The 22,777-nt window shown below is 47.8% G+C and overlaps 1 protein-coding gene across 13 annotated transcripts in view; it reads right to left on the reverse strand.

Annotated features, from left to right (window-relative positions):
- The window catches only part of Msi2 (musashi RNA binding protein 2), a 354,017-nt gene that overhangs the window by 109,955 nt on the left and 221,285 nt on the right, over positions 1-22,777 (reverse strand). For all 13 annotated transcript variants that reach the window (XR_005878381.1, XR_005878382.1, XM_013117652.3 and 10 more), the window contains one exon: positions 17,590-17,638. Coding sequence is in view for 11 of the 13 variants with exons in the window: in XM_013117652.3 (XP_012973106.1) it covers positions 17,590-17,638 (49 nt within the window). In the remaining 2 variants the exon portion in view is untranslated. The remainder of the gene's footprint in view (positions 1-17,589; positions 17,639-22,777) is intronic.

Consider the following 22,777-nt stretch of genomic DNA (forward strand, 5'->3'; position numbering starts at 1 on the left):
ATTAAAGAGAATCATATTTCAGAAATCTTCAGCTGCACTTATCAAAACCCACCCTCCAACCAATCAATTAGTATTACAATAACCACGGTCCCTTGTTGCTGCTGCTATTAGCATTTTGATTGAATGTCTGCTGCAAAGTGACTGGGAACAGAAGATTGTGCTCAGAAAGTAACGTTTCTTTATTCGTCACCACTGAGCCTTGTCTGGTTGTCTCTAGTCCCCACTCAAAAAGAGACAAGCCGGTTCCCAAAAGCAGTCATTTTAGTCATGGATTATATTTTCATGAGGTGTTTGATAAACTATCTTTCATCGCTCTGGAATCACCAGCTCCTCACGGGGCCCTCCCACCGGCTGTGGCCTCAGCAGGGCACCCAGGAGGCATACTATATCCCAGCTGCCTCACACTGATGGGATGACGAGAGGCCCTTCTGCTGCCGCCCAGTCCCCTACCCCCATCATCTAGGACCACAAACTGACCCTTCAGGACACTCAGATTTAACAGTGTCTGTACCAGCGCAGGTGGTGGCCACCCTTGCTGCCACCGAAGACTGTCATTACATATCCCCTTCTCCACCAATCACTTGGAAAACCTGTCATTGTAACGTTCAGACTCAAGTCCTCCAGTCATCATAATAATAAAAGCGCCAGTCAGTATAGAGATGGGTTAACGAGGTCTATTATGAGGAGAGAATGGCTGTCTTCAAGTCACAGGAATTAACAAGAGTTCATTAAATCACTCTATTAGAATGTGAACGGCCCTGATCCAGATGGTTCTACTTCCTGATGCCCCACACCACATCACAGATGCCCTCTGTGGATAAGTGAAGATCACTTGGCACACTATGCCACCAAACCGACTCCAACCTTTTAGTCTTCCCATAGTCAGCCACCAGAGTTTTTTTTTGACTAAAGGAGATTCTGCTTAAACAGGGTAGGTCACAGAAGTGGGGATGATTGAAGCTGGAAAAGATAAATGATAAATATGGCAGCTGTAAAAATGATACCCTTCAATCTCTCACAGTCTATCCATTCATCCATCTATCTGTCCATACACCCACCCACTCACCTGTCCATCCCATCCACCCACCCAACTCCCCAGCTATACACTTACCCATTCATCTACCCACCCACCTATCCTTCCACCTACGCACCCATCCATCCATCCATCCATCCATCCATCCATCCATCCATCCATCCATCATCCATCATCCATGCATCCATCCATGCATCCATCCATCCATCCATTATCCACCCACCTACTCTTCCACCTACTCATTCATCTCTACCCACCCATTCATCCACTTCTTCCAGTTCCAATCCACAGCAAAGTATCTGTACAAACTTCATCTTGAGTGTGGATGACCTTGGCCTAACTATCTTCCTATTATTCCGAGAGCCCACTGCCCAGTCCCTGGTACAACATGCAACTGTAAAGGGCATCACAAGGCTATAGCAATACTTCATTAAACATTTAAAGAGTCTTCTAGAATCTGGAAAAATAAAAAAGTACTATCTTTTCCTTTCTCTCAGCTCACTCTCCTTTTCCTCCTCCCTCTCCAGCTCTTGTTTCTACCTTGGCTGCCAGCCAAGACTTTATAATAGTGTCAGGTAGCAATTTCATTTTTAAAATGCTCTTATCAAGGATTTAAGGTGAAAGATAAGAACAGCACAGTAAATCTTCATAAAGGAGTGTAGTGTGAGGCATGGTATTTTACAAATCAAAACAGTTAACAAAATGAAAAGGCAAGGACAGGGAAACAAAGTGAGTTTAAGCAGGGACCGAGAAGGGGAGAGGCGGGGCTATGCTAAATAGAAAGATCATCTTTCAGATTTCCAAGCTCCCTTTGGTAATGGCCCTGGCGTATTTGCTAAGGATGGCATGAACAGTCCAATTTCCATTTTAAAATTGGATGTTTTTAGATGGCATATATATTGTCAAACCATTATACACACTTAACTGGGGGTTTTCATCGGAGTCATCTGACCTGCAGCATGTGTTGCTAACATCACTGCTTCATTATTTATCAACTCAATTTCTTCATGGAATGACTAATAACACTGCCACAGCTGCTCTCCTTTTCCTGCCCCAGCTGCTACCGCCCTGGCAGCAGCAAGAGTTGCTAGCTACCTGCAGCCTTACTACCCCTTTTGCTAAAGAACCTTAGAGGAAAAAAATGAAAAACAAAACCCAGGAGAGGGGTGAACACGAGAGACGCTTGTAGACGGAATGACTACCTGGGAAGGTTAGCTATGCTACTAATGACCAAGCAGGAGGATCTAGGGAAGTCTCAGGTCTACAAACAAGGAACCATACCTTTAGGATATGACATACACAGAGCAGGGACTGGCTGGCTCATGACTATTAACTTAGCACAGGATCGGGAGTACAAGGCAAGTCTGAGCTACATGAGGCTCTGCCTCAAAATGAATGAAGGACGAGGTACCACAAACTTTTAATCTCAGCACTTGGGAGGCAAAGGCTGGCTGATCTCTATGAGTTGGAGGCTAGCCTCCTCTATGTAGTGAGACTCTGTCTCAAAAAAACAAAAAACAAAACAGAACTAATAAAAAATATGAAACAGCTGAGGTAGTAGCTCAATTGGTAAAATGTTGGCCTCAAGGACATAGTTTTGATCCCTAGAACCCATGTATAAAAAGCTAGGCATAGTGGCATGTGCTTGCTGTGTTCCAGTGTTGGGGAGGCAGAGGCAGGAGGTAAGCCAACCTAGTCCACTTGACAAATCTAAGGCCAGTAAGAGACCCTATCTTTAAGGAAAGAAAAAAGAAAAGAGAAGAGAAGGTTGCTCTGACGCACAGCACTTGAGGTTACCCTCTGGCCTCCACACCGACCTGCAATCAGTCCTGTGTGCGCGCACACACACCCCCATCCCCCCTCGTACACACAGGCACAGACACAGACACACACACATAGAGACACACACCACACACACAGACACACACACACACACACACACCGTTGAGCTGCAGCCTCAAAGAGGCAGCAAAGCTTTGAAATCTTGGAAAATAAACTGTGACAGTGCTGTGTACCCTAGCTCTTTCTATGTGCTTGCCAATCTCTTTGGAACTTACCTGCAAATTCACAATAAATAAAAACATGCAATTAGATGATATCCCATTTGGCAATGAACAATTCAATTGTCCATTAAAACCCACAGTTCTAAAAATAGAGTCAAAAGAAATTATTAGGAATTGTGGGTACACGTGTTTCTGTTGTAAAACAGATTAGCACTGTGGGCAAAATACAAAGCTTCCTTTGTAAACCTTAACCCCCCCCTACTTTTATTGGGAGGTAAGACAGAATGGGGGAGAGAGCAAATTAAACCATAATTTTCAGGCTACATTTTTTTTATTGTCAGTCAGAAAAATTGCCAGGTGTTTCCAGCATCATTTATACATAAACATACTGGCTGAATCAGGAAATCTCTTTCCAGGGCAAATGAATCCACTTAATTAAAAGGAGATTTCAGATGCCAAGACCAGAGTGTGTGAGGGTACAACTTTCTACCTGGCCTGGGAGGGAAGTACAGAAGCACTCTGGGTCTGGCACAGGTCTCTGGCTAAAGCACACCTTCCTCTGGGCCCACCAGGTAGAAGTGCAGGTCGCAAGAGTGAGTTGTGTGAGCGCATGCGTACGAGCTGCTGTGCTCATGTAGGCTACAAGTCAGTGACTGGTTTCTTCCTCCGTCACTCTCTTCGTTTAGACAACATCTCTCACTGAACCTGGAGCACAATGACTTGGCTATTCTGGCTGGCCAGTAAGTTCTAGGGATCTGCCGGTCTCTGCGTCCCCAGAACTGGGACTGTGAAGATACGTACTCATTACATGACTGATGGAGGTCTGATTGCAGGTCCTCCTGCTTCTGTGGCAAGCACTTCACTAATGGACCTATTTCCCCAGTTCTTTTTATTTTCAAACTTAGGAGACGAGTGTGTGCTCTAGGCTGTCCTTGACTTCACTATGTAACTGAGGATGACCTAGAACTTCCGATCCTCATGCTTTTACCTTCCCAATGCTGGCCATGAGCCACTGCCCCCAATTATGTGGTGCTGGGGATTGAACCCCGGGACTTCGTACATGTTAGAAAAGCACATTAGGAACTGAATTACATCTCTAGCCCGAGGGCAGAATTAAAAAAAAAAACCAAACCAATACTTCTGGGCTTTTCCCCAAACCACTTGTAAGCAGCAGCCCTACAGAGATGCCCAAGGTATGCCTTGTGCTTTTCCAGCAATCGAGAACTTTCACTAGCTTGTTACTGGAGAACCTGTCCAAAGTACAGGACACTGACGAGGGCTCAGATATAGTCCAGGGCCCAGGATCTGCTTTGATGATCTATAAGGGTCCTTGGCAAATAAAGGATGTAAGAAGGGGTTCCCAGACCTGAATGCACACTAGCATCAGCTGGGATGGTGAAGAAATGGCACCAGACTCCCAGCCCTTAGGCTCACTTCACTGACTCATTGACCTAGAACAGGACCCAGGAGTTTGGTGAGGCTTAAAAATTCCCCAGGGGACCCAAGGTTGAAATCTCCAGTTTCAACCTCTAGCTTAGCAATCACCTCTCATAACCAAGCCAGTCCTGATATGCAGACATTAAAGCTGGCTTTGGGGTTAAGCAGCTCTGGGGTTATCAGTAAGGGATGAGAGAAAAGATGGACTCTGAGGAAGGTCATACAACAACACAGAAATACACCCGTGCCCTCCTAAGGCAGTACTGCGGATGGAAATTCCAGGCCCACCACAGTTCCGGGTCCTACTCAAGAGGCACACAGTAGCTGGGGGGGAGGTGGGAAGGAGCCCAGGGCTGGTGAGAAACACAAAACAGGGGTCACTGTGGCTTCTGTGTCTATTCTGGGCCGGAGAGGATGATGTCACCTCCAGCAGCAGTGGAAAGCAGGGCTATGAATCATCCATGAACCAGCCCAGCCCTCTGAGATAATAAATTGATGTCAGCACCACGCATGTCTGCTGCAGAGCTGGTGGAGGACCTGCTTTGCCTAGGGTGCTAGGACACAGCCAGAGAGGGAGGCGTTTTCCAATATCTCCTGATACTAAGATGAGCAGCAAGCTGAGGGAGAAACTTCACATGTGGAGGCGGTGCTCCAAGGCACACAACTCTCACCGCTTTTAAACCCTGGCGGCTATTTTTGTGCCCTGCTGGGCTTGCCAGTCACACCCGAGGACGCACAGAAGTCCACCCATGCCAGGGTGTTGCTACCTATCATGGCTGTGCCCATCATCCCCTTACAACCAGAGAGCTATAGGTGTCGCCCGTCTGACCCTCCATTGCATTAACCTGTCTGCATCTGGGAAACACCCCTACCCGAAAGGGTTACTGGGACAGCACAAGCAGATGAAGAAGTCTTCCAGACAACCTTGGAAGTACAGTTACTCCGATGGTCCCCGGCCTCCCGTCCCCTCGTGGTGGAAGAGGAGGTGTTCTGGGGCAGGCTGCCATATACACCCCTGGTTCTTAACACCCCCACTTCCGTTCTTTATTTTCCTAAATAACCAAGTCAACAGTACAGGCCCCCCAGGAGTCACCTATCCCTGGTTGCACTGTTAGAGTTGGGGATCCTGACAGCTCCTAATTGTGTCTGTTGTTCCTCGGTTTCTAAAAAGACGACTGAGCCCTGGGTGCCACTAAAGCAAAAATTAAATACCAGACTTTTTCAAGTGTTTCTCTATACACAAACAAACAAACCCTTTAACATGACAAAGTCAATGTGGGGGTCTCAGTTCCCTGAATGTCTTAGTTGGGGGTTTCTATGGCTGAGAAAAGATTCCATGACCATGGCAACTCTTATAAAGGAAAACATTTAACTGAGGTGCAGCTTACAGTTTCAGAGGGTTTAGTCCATTTTCATGGTGGGGAGCGTGGTGGCTGGGAATACGGTGGTACGAGGGTAGACATGGTGCTGGGGAATTCTACATCTTGATCCAAAGGCAGCAGGAAGTGAACTGACTAAGTGGGCATGGCTTGAGCACATATGAGATCTGCCAACAATACCACATCTACTCCAAAGGTCACACTCCCTAATAGTGCCACTTTATTTGGGAGCCATTTTCTTTCAAACCACCACACAGGACTTGGGTTGGGCATAACTACATTAGGATTGGGAACGGTGTTCTCAGTGACATAAAAGGTCTCTTTTCCTAATTCCTTCCTTTCTTAAAAATTACTTATTTAAAAATTTTTTATTTATTTATGATGTATACAGTATTCTGTCTGCACAAATGTCTGCAGGCCAGACGAGGGCATCAAATCTCATTATAGACGGTTGTGAGCCGCCATGTGGGTGCTGGGATTTGAACCTGGGTCCTCTGGAAGAGCAGCCAGTGCTCTTAACTGCTGAGCCATCTCTCCAGCCCTATTTTAAAATTTTTAAAGGAATTATTAAACACTATAATAAAATGATTTGGTTCATCTCTCCCTCCCTTCCTTTCCACAGCACCTAATATAGGCCAGTCTGGCCTCTGGCTTACCAGACAGCTGAGGGCAATCTTGAACTTCTGATTCTCCTGGCTTTACCCACCATGTACTAGGATCATAGGCACATGTCACTAAGATTCAGTGTTGAGGATGAATCCAAGGCTTCACATATGCTAGGCAAGCCCTCTCTAGTAACAGACACACCCTCCATTCCCTTTTCTCTATTTCTCTGGCCCATAATTTGACTAGGAAAGGGCAGGAATAGGAGTGCTCAGAGGAAGAGTTGCCCGTGAACCAGTATCAAGGGGACACATCAGAATGGCAAGCATTGCTTTGCCTTCTGTGCCATCATTTCCATAGCATTCCTCAAACAGCACCACAGACAGAGGGACTGCGTAGGGGGCGTGGGCTGAAAGTAACGCTTTATTCTGTACTGGTTCTGGAAGCTGTGCTGAGGGAAGGTAAGCTCTATGTGTCTCAGCACTCCTCGGCTTGCAGACGCATTGCTCTAGCTGTTGCCTCTGAGTGACAGCCACCACACCTTGCATACCTCCCTCCATCCGTCCCTTCACTGGTACTACTGGATCAACTTCCTCCAGTAAGACATCATGTTAACCTGATCTTATCTTTGAAGATGCAGATCTATTCCCAAATATGATCGTGCTGTGAAGTGAGAGAGGGTAGGACTTCACTGCACCCTTTTGGAGAACCTGGTCAATCCATCACATCCTCCACTGTGGAAAGCTCCCCAGCCCATGCCTCTGCTAGACAGCAAGCCACAGCCTGCGTTCCCTGAGCAGGGGCACTAGCGAATTCTTCTGCTAACAAAGCAACACTAGTTGGGCTGGTGGCTCACTAGATGGCTCAATGAAGCGCGGTGCTTCTCTTGAAGAAGACCCAAATTTGGTTCATGATACCCACAATTGGTGGCTCACAATTGCCTGTAGCCAACACCATCTTCTGGCTTTTGCAGGCACCTATACTCATGTGTACATACCCACACACAGATGCACATATAGACTCTCTCTCTCTCTCTCTCTCTCTCTCTCTCTCTCTCTCTCTCTCTCTCTCTCCATTTAACACTGGGATGAGTGTGAAGCTAATATTTGCGAGTGGTCTCTTGAGTGTCAAATGTCTGACATGGATGCCACGTAAACCTGGAGTCCATGAGTTAACACCAACAACCCTTTTAATAGATGAGAAAACAGAGGCTCTGAAAAGGTCCACAAATGGTCTGCAGTCACACAATTTGATGTTTAAATTGTAGAACTTCAAAGTGTGACACCCACCAAAGTGTTCACCTCTTTGGCACAATACCCTGGACATGTCCTCAATGTCATTAACTGGGTATTTCCTGGAGTCTGCAGCTCTAAACAAGGAAGACACGGGATGAGGCTTGACCTGCCACGTATATAAGGCCCTCATACTCTTAACTGGAAAAAGAGGTGGGTCTATGTTACCTACAAAGCACTGGCCCTCTGAGATGGAGGGCCTCCCTGTCTGGCCTCTTTTCAGGCCCAGGCCAGGCCAGCCATTCTAATAATAGCCCGCTGTCTAGGAAGAGCAGCAGCTAGTAAGAAAATTCCCTCCACCCAGCCCTGTCTATGGGACAGACAAGACAGAGGCAGCTCAGTGCAGAGGGGATGATCGAGCCTGGCTGCAGTCAAGTACCTTGGAGTGGCCAAGGCAGAAGCCACCATCCCCCACGCCACTGAGTCTGTACACACCTGTACAGATTGTGTAAGTACAACCGGCTTCAACATTTATGCAGACGTCAGGGATAGGTAGAAGAGACAGTGCTGAGGGGTCTGGGTAGGGTGAAGTTTTGCTTCTTTGTTGAAAATTCTTCATGTTAGATAGCTGCACCAGCGTGGAGTTTAAACATCAATGTCTGACTAGGTAATGAATGTATATCATACAGAAATCCAAAAGGTAAAGAATAATGCAATTAAAAAATGCCCCTCTACTTCTGTAGTTCTGGTCATTTAATCCCATTTCTCAGAAGCAGAAGGGGTTTTGGTGTAAACGCATTTGCACCTGTGAGAACATGTACATAAGTGTGCATGAAGCATAAGGATGCTCGATTGTGGCCAAATGATGCAAGCCTTAGGCTAACCCAGTATTATCTCCTTATCTGGTAGATAAGGAGTCTGCGCCACAGAGAGGTTAAGTAAGTCGTCCAAGACCACGCAGCCATTATGTTACTGAGCTACCATTCCAGTGCTATGGTTCTAGGGTTAGGTGCTTATCTTAACCACGATGGTATTCCAGGAAACGTCTACTCTCACCCAATACATGCTATGTGCAAAGGAAAAACATTTTAAACATTGGGGTCCCAGTTACATTACAGATTTTTCTTGTATGCCTACAAAAAGGAAAGCCTTGCTCATGGGAGTTCGAAAGCACAGGTTACTGAGCATCCCTCCACGTGCCGTGGGCACTCTGCACACTGAACCAGGAACTCTCAGAGCAGGCCATACTACCTTCACAAGCAAGCCAAGCAGGGCTCAAAACTTGACTACCCCACCCACCGGGAGCCACGTAGCTCGCCCTATACGTGTGGCTTGTTACTGAGTGTGTTCACGGTGGTACAGATATGCTGGTAACCCTGGCATTCCTGGCCTGCAAACATCCAACAGCAGCTCAGGTCCAGCACAGCTCAGTCCTGCCCTGACTCCCACCCACCCTCGGGAATCTCTGAGTTCACAGCAGAGCAACTTCCCCAGGCTTTCTGTGACCCTTGGCCCAGCCCTCTACGGCCTCCAGAAGTGCACACGGGTACCAAGTTAGGAGGCGCTTTTAATCAAGTCACCAACCCCAGGGCTCCATTCTCTCAGGGAACTGCACTCTGCCCTCCCTAGCTCTTCACAGCCTTGGCCTCTGTGGGAACAGGCCCCAACAAAAGGCTCTTTCGGACTCTCTACAAATACCCTCTTCTGGGTCAGCAGAGTTCTGACCCCATGCCCACTCCTTCTTGGCTTCCTCCGGCCCCAGCCAGGGGAGGCAGGAACATCTATTAGCTCACCGCCGTTTTGGTGCCAGGGCTTTTGTGCCCAGGGAAGAGCTTGATGATTTTTTGCCTTAGACGAAATAAAACACAGCTCGCTTCCCCAGGAAGCTGACTGCCCCTGACTCTGCAGGCCCCACTGGCACCAAAGCCGCTGCCCCCATGCCGCCCTGTTGCTATGGAGTGGATAGTTATGTCCTCCAGTCTGCAGAGCAAAGCAGGTGAACAGAAACCAAGCGACGGTGTTGATTAATATCTCAAGAGACAGTGCCGGAATGGACACTTCCGGAATTGAGTTACCTCAGGGAAGAAGAAGAAGAAAATAAATAAATAAATAAAAAATTCCAGCGTGCTTCTTGCTTTCCTGTCAGAAATAAAATTAAGGTCTCAGATCGATGTTGCCAGAGCTGGGACATCTACCGGAATCTTTATTGGCTTCTTCTACATGTTCAAATTCACATTCCCTTTCAACCCTGCCCTTTTAATTGGTTATTTGCGAGGTCATGTTTGCACCAATTTCTCGGGAAGGTTAATGGTGTTTATTTAATGAGAAAATAAAATGTGCAGACAGCTTGGAGGCTGGTATTAAATGAAGGATCTGGGTAGGGGGTTGTGGCTCTTTGCTCTGCTCCTCCTTTGCCCTCATAGCTGCAAGGGTCTGGGCCTGAGGGTTAACTATCTGTTGGGGTTTAGAGGTTCACTGGTCCCTCACAGCATTCAGAGAGTGGAGGGTATATAAGCATACCACTCCCTCAGACACCCTCAGGGTTAGAGCATGCTCAACTGGGACTCTAGCAGAGGGAAGTGAGGGCTCATTTACTGCTTCCCTTGAACTTATGGGGTCTTCCTCATTCTAAGTAAAGTGTGCCCAACTTCAAGCCTGCAGATAACTCTTCTAATAGAGTAGCTCCAAGTATCCAAAGCCATCCACTAAGGTTCACTTCAGCCATGCCTGCCCCACAAGACGTCTTTTGTACAAGTTAGACCACAAGGGACTCAGGCACACAGCCCTGGTTTGGAAATGTCTTCCTGGAACAGCTGCCCACACTAACGATGGATGAATGACACACTCTAAGGAGGAGAATGGGATTTTCGTGTTACCCCATCAGAACACTGGACTTGCTAATAACAACCAACTGGACAATCTGGGGGCTTTGTCACACTACAGTCTAGAATGAGGGGCCAGGCCCTTGGCTGCAGGTGTCTGTAAGAGGCAATCGCTTGTCAACTGCCTGTATTCCAACTCAGTTGCAGAATTAGTGTCAATGCCAATAATCACCAGTCACTGCGTTACAGGTTTTCAATAAACCTGCTAATGCATCTCAAACCTTGGTTAAAACTTAAGAGGTGGGTGGGATGACTCAGTGGGTAAAGGTGATTGCTACTTAAGCTTGGCAACCTGAGTTCTGTTCCTGGATCCTAAGTAAAGGTGGAAGAAGAGATCCAACTCTAATGTTCTCACCTGAACTCCACATGCACACTGTGGCACACAGAACCACCTGCTCCCTCTCCCCCCCTTTCCCTGTCTCTGTCTCTCTCTGTCTGTCTGTCTCTCTGCCTCTCTCTCCCTCTCTGTCTCTGTCTCTCTCTCTCTGTCTGTCTGTCTCTCTCTCTCACACACACACCACAGAGTAATAAATCAAAAGTTTTAAAGGGGTAGGAAAATACTACAGTCATAATTCTAGCAAGGCCAACAGGCAGGTCTTGCTCTAGACCCCACAGGTGGGCGCTAGTAAAACATGCTGTCATGTTTTAATAAATGTCACAGTCAGCTGAGACATTACTCATTCTTACCATGTTTCCAGCCCCCTCTAACAGCTCTTTTCCCGGACTTGGCCTCTTTGCCAAACATCCTTCTTGAAGACCAACTCACACTTGAAGCCTGTGAACCCTCCTTTCTCCCACAGCTTAGTAAAGCCAATTTGAGACTCTCATAAGGAAGGAACAATCACCTTCCACCTTGCTTGGCATCACATACTAACGGAGCAATGCTTTTATTTTTATTTACTTCAAAACGGGGTTTATGTTCTTAGCTCAGGCTGGCCTAGAATACATACTCCTTCCGATTCAGCCTCCTGAGTAGAGGGGTTCATTACTATAGGCTAAAAAATTTTGAAATCATTTATGCCTCTATGAACCTCTTTTTACATGTTTCTGGTTCTTTGACAAATAGACATCAATAAACAAATAATCACAGTACCATTCTTAATCATCTTTATATGGTGTATAAAAGACTCAGTCTGGGCTTGAGAGGTCAATTTCACAAGTGAGCATCTGGCAGGTATTCAAGACATTAAGGACCGTTTGCTGTGCCCCCCCCGCCCCAGAAAAGCATTATCTTCTATCACAGCTTCAGTTGCATTTTACTGGCATCATTGTAATAAATAAACTGCTTACGCAAATTACAGAGACCTTAAACTTGGGCCAACTGCTGGGATGGAGACAGAACAAGTGTTGAGGAAAGAGCCAAGGTCTGAGTCCAATAGCCTTGAGGTGAGCCGGCCCAAAGCAACTGCCTCTCGCTGGCTCTGCCCAGTCTGCGCCTCTTCAGTTGCGATAAAGGATGTCACCCAGGGACAGACCTCTCTGCTCTGAGGACCTGATGTGGCTGATGCCAGGGATGGGCCCTTTTGGTAGGGAAATGGCTGTTTGGAGCTGTTGTTTCTCTCCAAAGTCATTAGCATTGCATTTAGGAACTGACTGCTGGGAAAAGTCATCCATCAGGCTAATCTCTATCTTGCTCTCGGTGTATCCTGCTCCTTTGCCTCTGGCAATGTTCCACAGCAAGCAGGCCTGCTGGGTAATGGCAGCCATAGGGATAGCCAGGGCCAGAAACTATTCCCTCTCTAGCCAACCTTCCTGGCTTTGAGACACCCCATTCATTTCCCACAAGGGCTCCCAACTGTCCAGCTCTTCCCCTGGAGGAACCCAGGAGTTCAGGAGCCCAGGGTCTGAGGTCAAAGGAAGGGTCAGCTAAGGTTTCCCTGGAATAGCCCTCATGCTGGGAGTTGTGTCCCCTTGGAAAGAGGTGAGGGCACAATCTACTTCGGCAGCCCACATTCCACACTTTCTCAGGGCTGAGCTGTGGAGACAGCAGAAAGAGAGCGGAGCAATCCCCTTCTCCCTCCCAGCTCTCAGCCTCCTGCCAGCAAATGAGCAAATGGGAAGGACAGCATCTTGCCGCCTTCCCTACTTCTCCCTCAGGTGCCCGCTCCAGCCCCACCCTGGGATCAATACCTAATGCTGAGTTCAAGATCTTATCTGCTATTTGCAAGGATAAAGCAACGGACTTGCCCCTGATGATTAAACTCTTTGATGATCTGCCCAGTATTTTCCAGGCTACCTCTAACAAGCTTTAGAGAACAAATGAAATGACTGAGAAAATTGGAAAGGCATTGTTCTCTCCCTCCCCGGGGACAAAGATCATCTCACAGAAGACCATGGGGTGAAATGGCAGGTAGAAACAAAGATGGCTCCCAGCTTCTACCTGTAGAAGTCACTTCATGTGACTTAGTTTCTCCATCTGAAATGAACAGCAGCATGAACAGAAGGGGTGGTGTAGAGAGAGTAAAATGTGAGGAAGCAGCCTAAGCCCACGCTGATTCTCCCGTTTGCAGAACTGCCTGGTACCAGACCTGAAGGGTGGCAGTGAGCTTGGGCTGCAGGTCAGGTAGGCTGAGCGAATATCCTGTTCTGCTTCTGTATGGGCGCATCCCTGGGCAGTTCAGCTCACCAGTGGCTATTTGCCATGTGCGGTCCCTGTGCTGGCTCCAATGCTTGTACAGTACTGGCTGTGTCTACTGAGATGGTGAACATAGCCGGGCTAGAATAGCCATGGATCCCTGACAGCAGAAATCAGGGTAAGCATTGAGACAAGGTATCCATGCAACTTTCAGAATGAAGGACATCCTCTACATCCTGCCTCCCTAGCTGCGGGAGTACCCCCAATATGTCCTACCGTACACCCCTCTCAAATTTCTTCAGTAGAAGAAAGCCCAGGTCACACAAGCTTCCTAGATGGAATACATCCATGGATAGCTCCCATAGACACAGAGGTGACCCCCCCTTCCTACCTGAGACAGGGAGGGACCTACTCATTTATGATGTCATCATAGGCCAGAGTCCCCCTCCAGCCACCCCAGTCAAGGGCTCCTCCTAATAAGCCTCTTGTAGGCTAACCCTAGCAGAGTTGCTTCCCAGAGCTCCCACCTACAGTAACTATTCACATCTTCCTGCCCTAGTGGTATTTTAAAAAAGGAATTCATCTTGGACATGAGATGGTTACTAAGCTAAAGGCCAGACACACTTGGGTCCTGTGGCTCCTCAATCCCCTTCTCATATTCTTAGAGAACGAAACTGCCAAGATCAGATGCTTGGGGGATGGAAAGAGAACCCCCAGGCACCTCTGCCTCCTGAAGCTAGAGAAAGACCTGCTCTGTCTAGCGGTAAGATGAGAGCACCCCAACATTGCATAGCTCCACTGGGAGGCAGACTTTAAACTCTCATCCCCTGGATTCTCTCCCATGGCACTAGAGCGACCAGGCTGGTCCTTTAGTGGACAGAAGTCAACAGCCACTCGGATATGACTCAGGGTCATCTCTGCTCGGGCCACAGGGAGCAAGGAACAGATGGTGACAACCAGAGGCTAGAGTGGCAGCTAACTTGACCTCTGCCTCCTAACGGTGAGGATGGCATGAGTGAGCCCAGCCCATGGGCCTCAGAAGGCCAAGTGCATGCCTCAGGTTCCCTGAGCTGCTATGGCTCCTGATATACAGCTGAAGTCCATGTTCCTGGGACCAGGGATGCAGCACAGCCCCGGCTATCTATCCAGTATGGCGGGTGAGGGGCTTGAGGTAGCCAACCATGCTGTGACAACACGGGGGGGGCCGGCAGCGCCAGGTTGGGCTCTTTAAGGTAAGAGCTAGAGGCGGTGTGAGGAGAGAGGAGTCCTCACCTTCTGCTGCCCTTTCCCCTCCACAAGAGAAGGGAGGCAGGAAGCTGAGGCAGCAGTGGTGAGCTGACAGTGACAGCTTTGCTTTTCTGAGCTTATCACCAAGGCATGCTGCACTCTGCCTGGGGTGTGGGAATGGTATTGGCAGACAGGACTCTGCTCTGATTTGAAAGTTTTTCTCACTTTCTTAAATGCTCTGAATGCAGGCACTACCCCAGGGCTAGGACTCATCCCAAGAAAAACTTCTAGACTGTTTTGAAGTTGGAAAACGGGCAAGATTCCTATCTAAACAGAAAGTACACAGGAGAGGACAAAGCAGCAGACACCGCCATCATACCTCTAGGCCGGCTTCACGGCTCCGCGGCCTGTGCACTTGGTGTGGCCCCCACTCAAAAGCTCCCACCACATCTCAAGGCTTTGCGGTTGCCTGGAGATTCATCATCAGACCTGTCCCCATTCAGGGACTCTACAAGTCATAGAGTTGTATGATTTGTACATGGCATCTGCTCTAGGGGTTTTAACCTCTGGCAGGGGAGCTGGATGCTAAACACATGAGGCTCTGCCCTCTCTCCTGCCCCCAGTGCTCACCAGACATCTGGACTCAATAGGGCCAGCAAAGATGTCCTGAAACTGCTGAGACCCTCTTACATCTCTTAACAATGCTTATGTTCCCATTCACAGAAGGTACACAGCCCAATCTCAGCACCCTAGGCTGCCTGGTCTTCCTCTCCTCTGAAAAAAGAAAGTGGTGCATCCTGGTCTTCATAAGCAAGGGAGGATGGTCCCAGGCATGTCCTCTGAGGCTGAGTCTCACCTCTACCATGGTCCAGTAATAAGACACAAGTCATTGGCCTTCTCAGAGCCCTTAGAGTACAAATCTGTCCCTGCTCTGTTGTGAGTGTTGAAGAGAGAGGGATGTAGAAGGCCCAGGGCCTGGCATTAAGCATGCCTCAAACATTTTCTTCACCCATATTCAAAAAAGCAAGCCATGGGCCAAGGAGACAGCTCGGTGGGTAAAACACTTACTATGCAAGCACAAAACTGGAGTTCAGATCCCCGTCACCCACATAAAAGCTGGATGGGTGTGGTGGTCTGTCTGTGAGCTAGATGGGGCGGAGGAAAGGGAAGAGGCCCAAGGCAACCTGGCCAGACAACTGAGTTCATGAGAGACCCCTGCCTCAGTAAATAAAACAGTGATTCAAAGACACCTGGAATCAACCTCTAGTTTCTCTCCATGTGCTACATACACACATGCATATGAGTGCGCGCGCACACACACACACACACACACACACACACACACACACACACACACAGAGTTATTTTCTAACTCATTGTGCTCCGGGTGCTGGATTTGATCCCAGACCCTGACATAACTAAGAAAGGACACAGTCACCAGGACATGGCCCAGCAACCTCCTGGGACTGTTGACTTCTGACACTGACTGCTGGGAACCACATTCAGATGGGATCACTCACCCAGAAAAACCTGTTCCCATCTGGGCACACAAAGAAAGAGAGTCTGGAACAGTAGCCTGGGGCTGGAAGCTTAGTGGGGACTCAGAATCTCCCTCCTCTGAGCCTTGGTATCTCAGCTACAAAATGGTAACAATAACAATGCTAAGAGCTCACACTTATGCCACTTACACTTACCAAACAACGCTACTAAAGTAAGTACTTGCCCTGGTAGGGTTCCTTTGTTTGTTTTTTGTTTTGTTTTTGTCAACTTGACACAAGTTCCAGTCATCTAACAACAACCTCAGTTGGGAAAATGGCTCCATCAGGTTGCCCGTAGGCAAGTCTGTGGGGGCATCTTCTTGATTAATGATTGGTGTGGGAGTGTCGAGCTAACTGCAGACAGCACCGCCCCTAGGCAGCTGGACTAAGAAGGCAGCCTAAGGGAGCCATGAGAAAGAAGCCAGTCATCAGTGCTCACCCCACCCCACCTCTCCAGCTCTGTCTCCTTGCCTCTCCCCTCTTCCCTGCCCTATCCACCCAATGCTCAACTTTCCATTCTGGAGAATGCCACTGAAAGCTGGGCTACCAGGCATACTAGGGCAGGATGAGCAGGTCTCTCTCCGCCCCCCTTCATTCTTTCCTCCCTTTCACTCCACTGCTTGCCCCAGACAGGAAAGGGATGCAGTCGCTCTGGGTAACTGCTTCTAATCACAGGTGACAGCAGGAATGTAAACAACGGGAGAAACATCTAAATGCAATAGACGTGGCAAGGAAACAGCTCTCTGGGTTGACTCGGGCGGGGCTCCTTCCCCGGAGAACCGCCCCCACTCTTTCCTGTCACCCCTCTTCAGAAGCGCTGCTCATTAACACCCTGCTAATAGGAACCCCAGAAACACGGCACTTCCTGAGCACAGGAACACGGAGCATTAAGCCACATCGTCCTCTAACTTTTACCTCAGACGTTCTAGATTTTCTCCCATTTTCCTATTCAAATGTCTCCCATTTTCCTATTCAAATCATCGATTTTAACACATTCTGCTGGCAGGTGTTGTCAGTGAGAGCCCTTTTTGACATTTCTGTTCAACACTAGGAATCTACTCCTAAGCATAGCTCAGACACTGTGCAAATCATTTCAAAGGTTTGTGGACCCCAGGTAGAGTGAGACCCATTTTCTATAACACAGATTGGCCAGGAGGAACAAGTAAGTACAGATATTCCCTAAGTACTACGTGGTTCCACGGGACATTTTCAAATCTGCAACTGCTGTAACCAGTGAACAGAATCAAGACAAGGTTTTCCCTCCTCCTCTAGCTCATTTGTAGGTTGACAGTCTGCTTTCTAGGCTACCTCCTTAGATGCAAACTGACAGTCCAATTGAGTAATAACTATGAATAATTTTCACTAGGATCACTGAATGCTGAGGTGGGCAAGGGGCTAAGAGGGCCTATATTGTTTTGGAGGCTGTCCTGGAACTCGCTCTGTAGACCAGGCTGGCCTTGAACTCACAGAGATCTGCCTGCCTCCCGAGTGCTGGGATTAAAGGCGTGCGCCACCAACGCCCGGCTTCTGTTATTAATATATAGCCCTTTGACAGATGGTTATGTCCACTTGCTGGATTTTGCATCGTCCTTGTATCTTTTGTCAATGGGACAGGAGGTGAGAAGTCTAAAGACCAGGAAAGAATGAAGGGGCAATTTTCTTATTCCAGGGTCATCTTACCTCTGTGCCTGTTGGTAGTTTTGTCAAACATCAGCATTGCATCCTCCACCTGAAACAGAGAAGAGAAGGTGCTTCAGGACTTTTCATGAAACGCAGAGAGCATTACAAACAGATTGTGTGGGGTGAGGGAGGTGGTCTCTATTACCAACATTACAAACACAGATTGTGTGGGGTGTGGGAGGGTTTCCATTACCAAAGAAAGAGTTGCTTAAGCAGAGAATATTTCTAAAAGGGGAAAAAACAAAACAAAACCCTCTACTTGGCATAACCTTAGTTAATATATGGTGTAGTTTCCTTTAGAATTTCTGTGTATGGGGACATCTATAGGCACCTGTATTCACAAATACACTGACCCCATATAATAAAAAAATCATACTTCTTTTTGAATTGTTTATATTGAATTATTTGTGGACCTTTTTGTTGTTGTTGTTGTTCTTTTCTGTTGTACAAATGATATTACAATAGAGCACATTCCACCCAGAGCACTACATCATGACAAGCTGGTCAGTATTCCCCGGAGCAAGAGGCCCTAGCTTACTTCCCTTCTGATGTATATTTAGCTTATTCAGTTATAAACAACAGACAGCATTTTCATCCTGGCTGGCTGGACTGGTGCTCATTGACTTAAGTCCTAATTCCTAGCATTGTATAGGTGACTGGGCCTTTAAAAATTTTTATTTATGTGTATGCACCTGTGTGATATATGTGTGCGGGTGCCTGTGGAAACCAAGAGGGGATGTTGGATCCTTAGGAACTGGAGTTACAGGTGGTTTAGAGTTGCCTGATGTGGGCGCTGGGGAATCTGCCCTGGGTCCTCTGTGAAAGCAATTAAGTGCTCTTAGTTGACAAACCATCTCTCCACCCAAGACTGGGTCTTGAAAGCAGCAACAAAATCAAGATGAGGTCATTAGGGTGGACCTAGTAATATAAATGGTGTCCTCAGATGAGGACATAAGGGCAGACACAGGACTGGGAAACCACAGGCCAACAAGGCCTCAGAAGAAACCAATCCTGCCTCACCTCAATCTTGGACTTCTGGTTTCCAGAATAAACCGACATGAGAAAAACATACTCTGGTTGTTGGAACTCTCCAGCTTGTGGTACTTTGCTATGGCAGCCTTAGCACACTGATGTACAGATGCTAGGGTTCTTCCAAGGCATTCCAGAAAAGTATCCTGGGCAACTGTCTTTCTTCTCTCATACCTCGCAACTCTTGGGCATTTCTAGCAGTAGGATTCCACACAGATCTTAAGAAATAACTGACGAACTAGATACAACTTCAGAACCCACTCCTCTTATTTGTAGATCTAATCCTTTAGGCCATAAGACACATCTTTATCCCCAAGAAAATGAGTCTCACTGGGGGTGAAGTGGCTGCTCTCTTCATGCAGTTTGCACCTAACATTGGAGGCAGAAATGCAACCCAAGCCACATGGCCACACAAACTGTTAGCCAGGAGACTGTGCTCGGCGTAGTCTGGTGTGTGTGTATGCGGTTGCAAAGATCTCAGCAATCGCTTATGCTCAAAAGCTCACAAGCAAGCTGGGGGGGAGTGGGGTTCAGCTAAGCCACCCAAAGAGGAATCACAGGCTATTCACTTCTCACTGCTCCCGGGTGAAACAATGAAATGGGGTTGAAAATGGTGCCGCTGGACAAACTGAATATATTGTTTTCTAGACCCTATTACATACAATAGCGGGAAGGGCGAAGTCCAGGCAAGAATGGGAGAGGTAGGCAAGCCAGTCTGGAAGAACTCTGCCTTACTTAAAAATCTCATCTGGAGGCAGGGCCCCCTTGGTTGCTAAGCAACCCAGAATGAACAAACAGGCTCCTGGGGCCTTCCCCTTCTGGTGCCCCCACCCCTGCAGTCATTGCTGTGGGGAGAGTAACCTTGCCTGGTGACTCCTCCAGCAGGGAGCTGCCCCCTTTCTCCCAGGCACCAGCTGTCAGGAAAGGTAATGCTAGTTTGAGATCACTTGCACAGGGCCTCCCTCCCTGGGCTGTTCCTGGACCCCATGCCTTGGCAGGCTTCATGAGTCCCCCAGACACCTGCTGAGGCCATAAGCCTCCCATGCACCACCCAAGCAAACCGCCATAAGATCAACCGGTGTGTTTGTACACAGAGCAGTCACACTCCAGCATATGGCATCTCAGATTCAGACCTTGGGATGCCAGAAGAATTCGGATGCCTGGGGTGTGGGTGTGGGTTGGGGGTAAGGCCTGCGGAGAGTGCAGGTAAATATGGCATCTGCTTCCTTGCACCCATCTCTCCATTTTCTGAGATGTTTGCCAAATCCTGATTTTGAACTGAAAATGCCTAACAGTGAGGAAAACAGCCTCCCTCCTGGGTTGACCATGTTTTGGTACTGAAATTCATATCCCCGTAGGAAATAAATATTTTGAATTAAAAAAAATTTTTTTGAAAACGGTCTTTCAGCAATTGTAATTGGCTCCCTGCTTCTCCTTGCTAAGTTTGCCCGCTTTCTTCTGTAGCCTCCACATCTCTTCCAGCCTGGTGAGTGCGGGGGAGGATCTGCAGATCTCTGTGTGTGTTTGGGGGGTAAGCATTGTTGTAGAGAATAGGGCTCTTTCCCCTGCAGTCCAGCCATACAATGGGACTTTCGGAGACCTCCTGAATAGATAAAGTGTCAGGGTGCAAGGAAAATTCTATTAACACTTTACAGAATACAACATCTAAGAAGTAGCTGAAGAGAAACAGAAGGGAGGGGGCCAATCAATATGGCTAAGTCCCAGTGCTGGGGGCTGGGGAGGGACTTTTCAGTGGTTGCAAAACACTTATTAATTCAGAGAAGCCATCAATGTGATGGAAATCTGGCAGAACAGCAAGAGCTAAAACCAGGAGAATTTGAATACACAAAGACTGAATAGAATGAAAACCGAGGCTCACATACGGGCCTGTTTCTCACGGTTCTAGGAGAATCAAACAGAAGCGGCTTGTGCAAGTCTCTGTCAAGGAGAAATGAGGGGCACAGTTGAGAGGCCCGGTGTCGGTGCCAGAGCCAGCTAACTGTAGCGATCTCAGCCTCTGTCCCGCAGGAGCCCCTGGACATAAGTGCGCTGGGCAACGTCTTCGCATGTTACCTCAGAGTTTTTCTTGTACTGGAGAAGACACCTGCAGGCCTAACGAGTGTTGTGAATCCCTTGAGGGGAGAAGACTAGGTGTCTCAACCTTAGGTGGCTTTATCCCATGCTCTGGTGTGAGCCTGGTCTCATTCCAACCATGAGAAGTCTCTAGTCATGGCCCAAGGGCAGTTTCACATGGACCCTGTCTTTCTGAGTGGCCCAGCTTTAGGAACCAGAAATCAAGGTCATGGAGATTTCAGGTTAAAGAGTTGGGAAATGACACCCTCTGACTTGAGTCTGGAAGGTTCTAGCATGTGTGTTTCTGGCTATGGAAGGTTCCAGTAAATCTCTCTCAGTCGGGTATGGGTACCAATGGAAGGAGAGCAGCACTGGTGGTCTCTTGGACCATTATACATATCTGATGTGCCCAGAGGTGGTTGACCCACAGACCCCATAGAACACCTCAGGATTTGCGTACCTACTGAGGTCCCAGATCCCACAGATCTTCTACTGGCCTGTGGCCTCTCTCCCTGCCCTACTGTAAACAGTGAGAGCCCAGAACAAAGAGGTTAAAGACAGTGGTCAGAGGTTGTTTTCTCCTCTAAAGCATAAACACATCCAACACATGTGATGAAAATCCCCTAGGGAACCTGCTAAACCGCCAGCGGTCCCTCCTCTGCGTGCGCCTCTTCTCTTGGCCACTGATCATCCAACATCCTGAAGATGTTGATAGTGAAACTAGTAGTGGAAAAGATGACAAGAATGGTTTCTTAATGTCAATCAACCTGCCCTTGTACCAGTACAGCACGAACCTAGTGTCAGTCTGCATGATGCAAACTTTCCTTGTAACAGATAAACACTTGCTAACATTCCACATCAGGCAGTCAACCCAATCTTGCCCTAAAAATCTAGCTAGTGGCAACTTCACTTACTTCTACACACCCTGCATGTTATCAGGCACTTCCTACTTGCAAAGCATCAGACTACATACAAACACGAGGTGGGTTCCACAGCTCTGTTGGACAGGACATGTTAATGAGCCAGTACAACAGTAAATTTGTAGTTCCTCTCCCCAAAGAGAAGCCTATTTCTCCATCCCTTTGAATAGGGCCTGGCCAATAAAACAAGCTGGAGAGAAGGGTGTACTGGCGAGGGGTCTGGCCTGGGGCAACTCAGCATATTTCTATTTGCTCTCTCTTGGACCTTGGCCATTGCCATGAGAGGGGCGTGCCTGGGCTGGCCTGCCAAAGGGTGAGGCACACAGGGTACAGGACAACTTTCTCCGTTTTCTACAGGTGAGACCCTGCTGAGACCAGTAAGGTCAGTAAACTTCTCCCAGCGTACCCTAGACAGCAGCTACTGTCTGCCACTGAGGTTCTGCAGTTTGTCACACAGCATTCCTGCGGCACTACATAAGGCATACATAATCCCTGTTCTAACAAATAACTGGAAAAAGAACACCTCACACTAGGAAGATGGACTTTCAAATAACACTAAAGAGCAAACAAAGGCAGAAGGGGAAACGCTGAACCAAGGGTCAAGTATTAAACCACCAGGCTCCACATTGCAATGGTGCCCTTCAGATGGACACAGGAATGAGGGTAGGTGAGGACCTCTGCTTCTAGGTTTTATCCCAGCAGTGAGGGTGAAGCCCTATATCCTAGAAAGGCCAAGAGAAGATGGCAACATGTCCCTCACCAAATAAGCACCATGAACACTCAGCAATAATTACTCAAAGTCAGCAGGGGGAAACCTCTGTAATCCTGATTTCTTTTTTCCTTTTCTTTTATTCTTGTTGTTGTTTTGCTTTGCTTTTCTAGACAGGATTTCTCTATGTAGCTTTGGAGCCTTGTCCTGGAACTTGCTCTGTAAATCAGCCTGGCCTCGAACTCATAGAGATCCACCTGCCTCTGCACTACCACCGCCCAGCTAACCCTGATTTCTTTAATGAATGAGCGAACGCTCTTTCAAATGCCTCAAAGATTTCATATGAGCCAGACAGTTTTGCTGGATGATTCTGAAGTGGTCAGATAGGGTTGACTGTACCCAAAGTTTAGACTTTACTCGTCCCAGCCCATGGTGGCAGAACAAGCAACCTTTAAAG

Source organism: Mesocricetus auratus, unplaced genomic scaffold (assembly GCF_017639785.1).
Source record: "Mesocricetus auratus isolate SY011 unplaced genomic scaffold, BCM_Maur_2.0 Super-Scaffold_100007, whole genome shotgun sequence".
NCBI classification, from domain to species: Eukaryota; Metazoa; Chordata; class Mammalia; order Rodentia; family Cricetidae; genus Mesocricetus; species Mesocricetus auratus.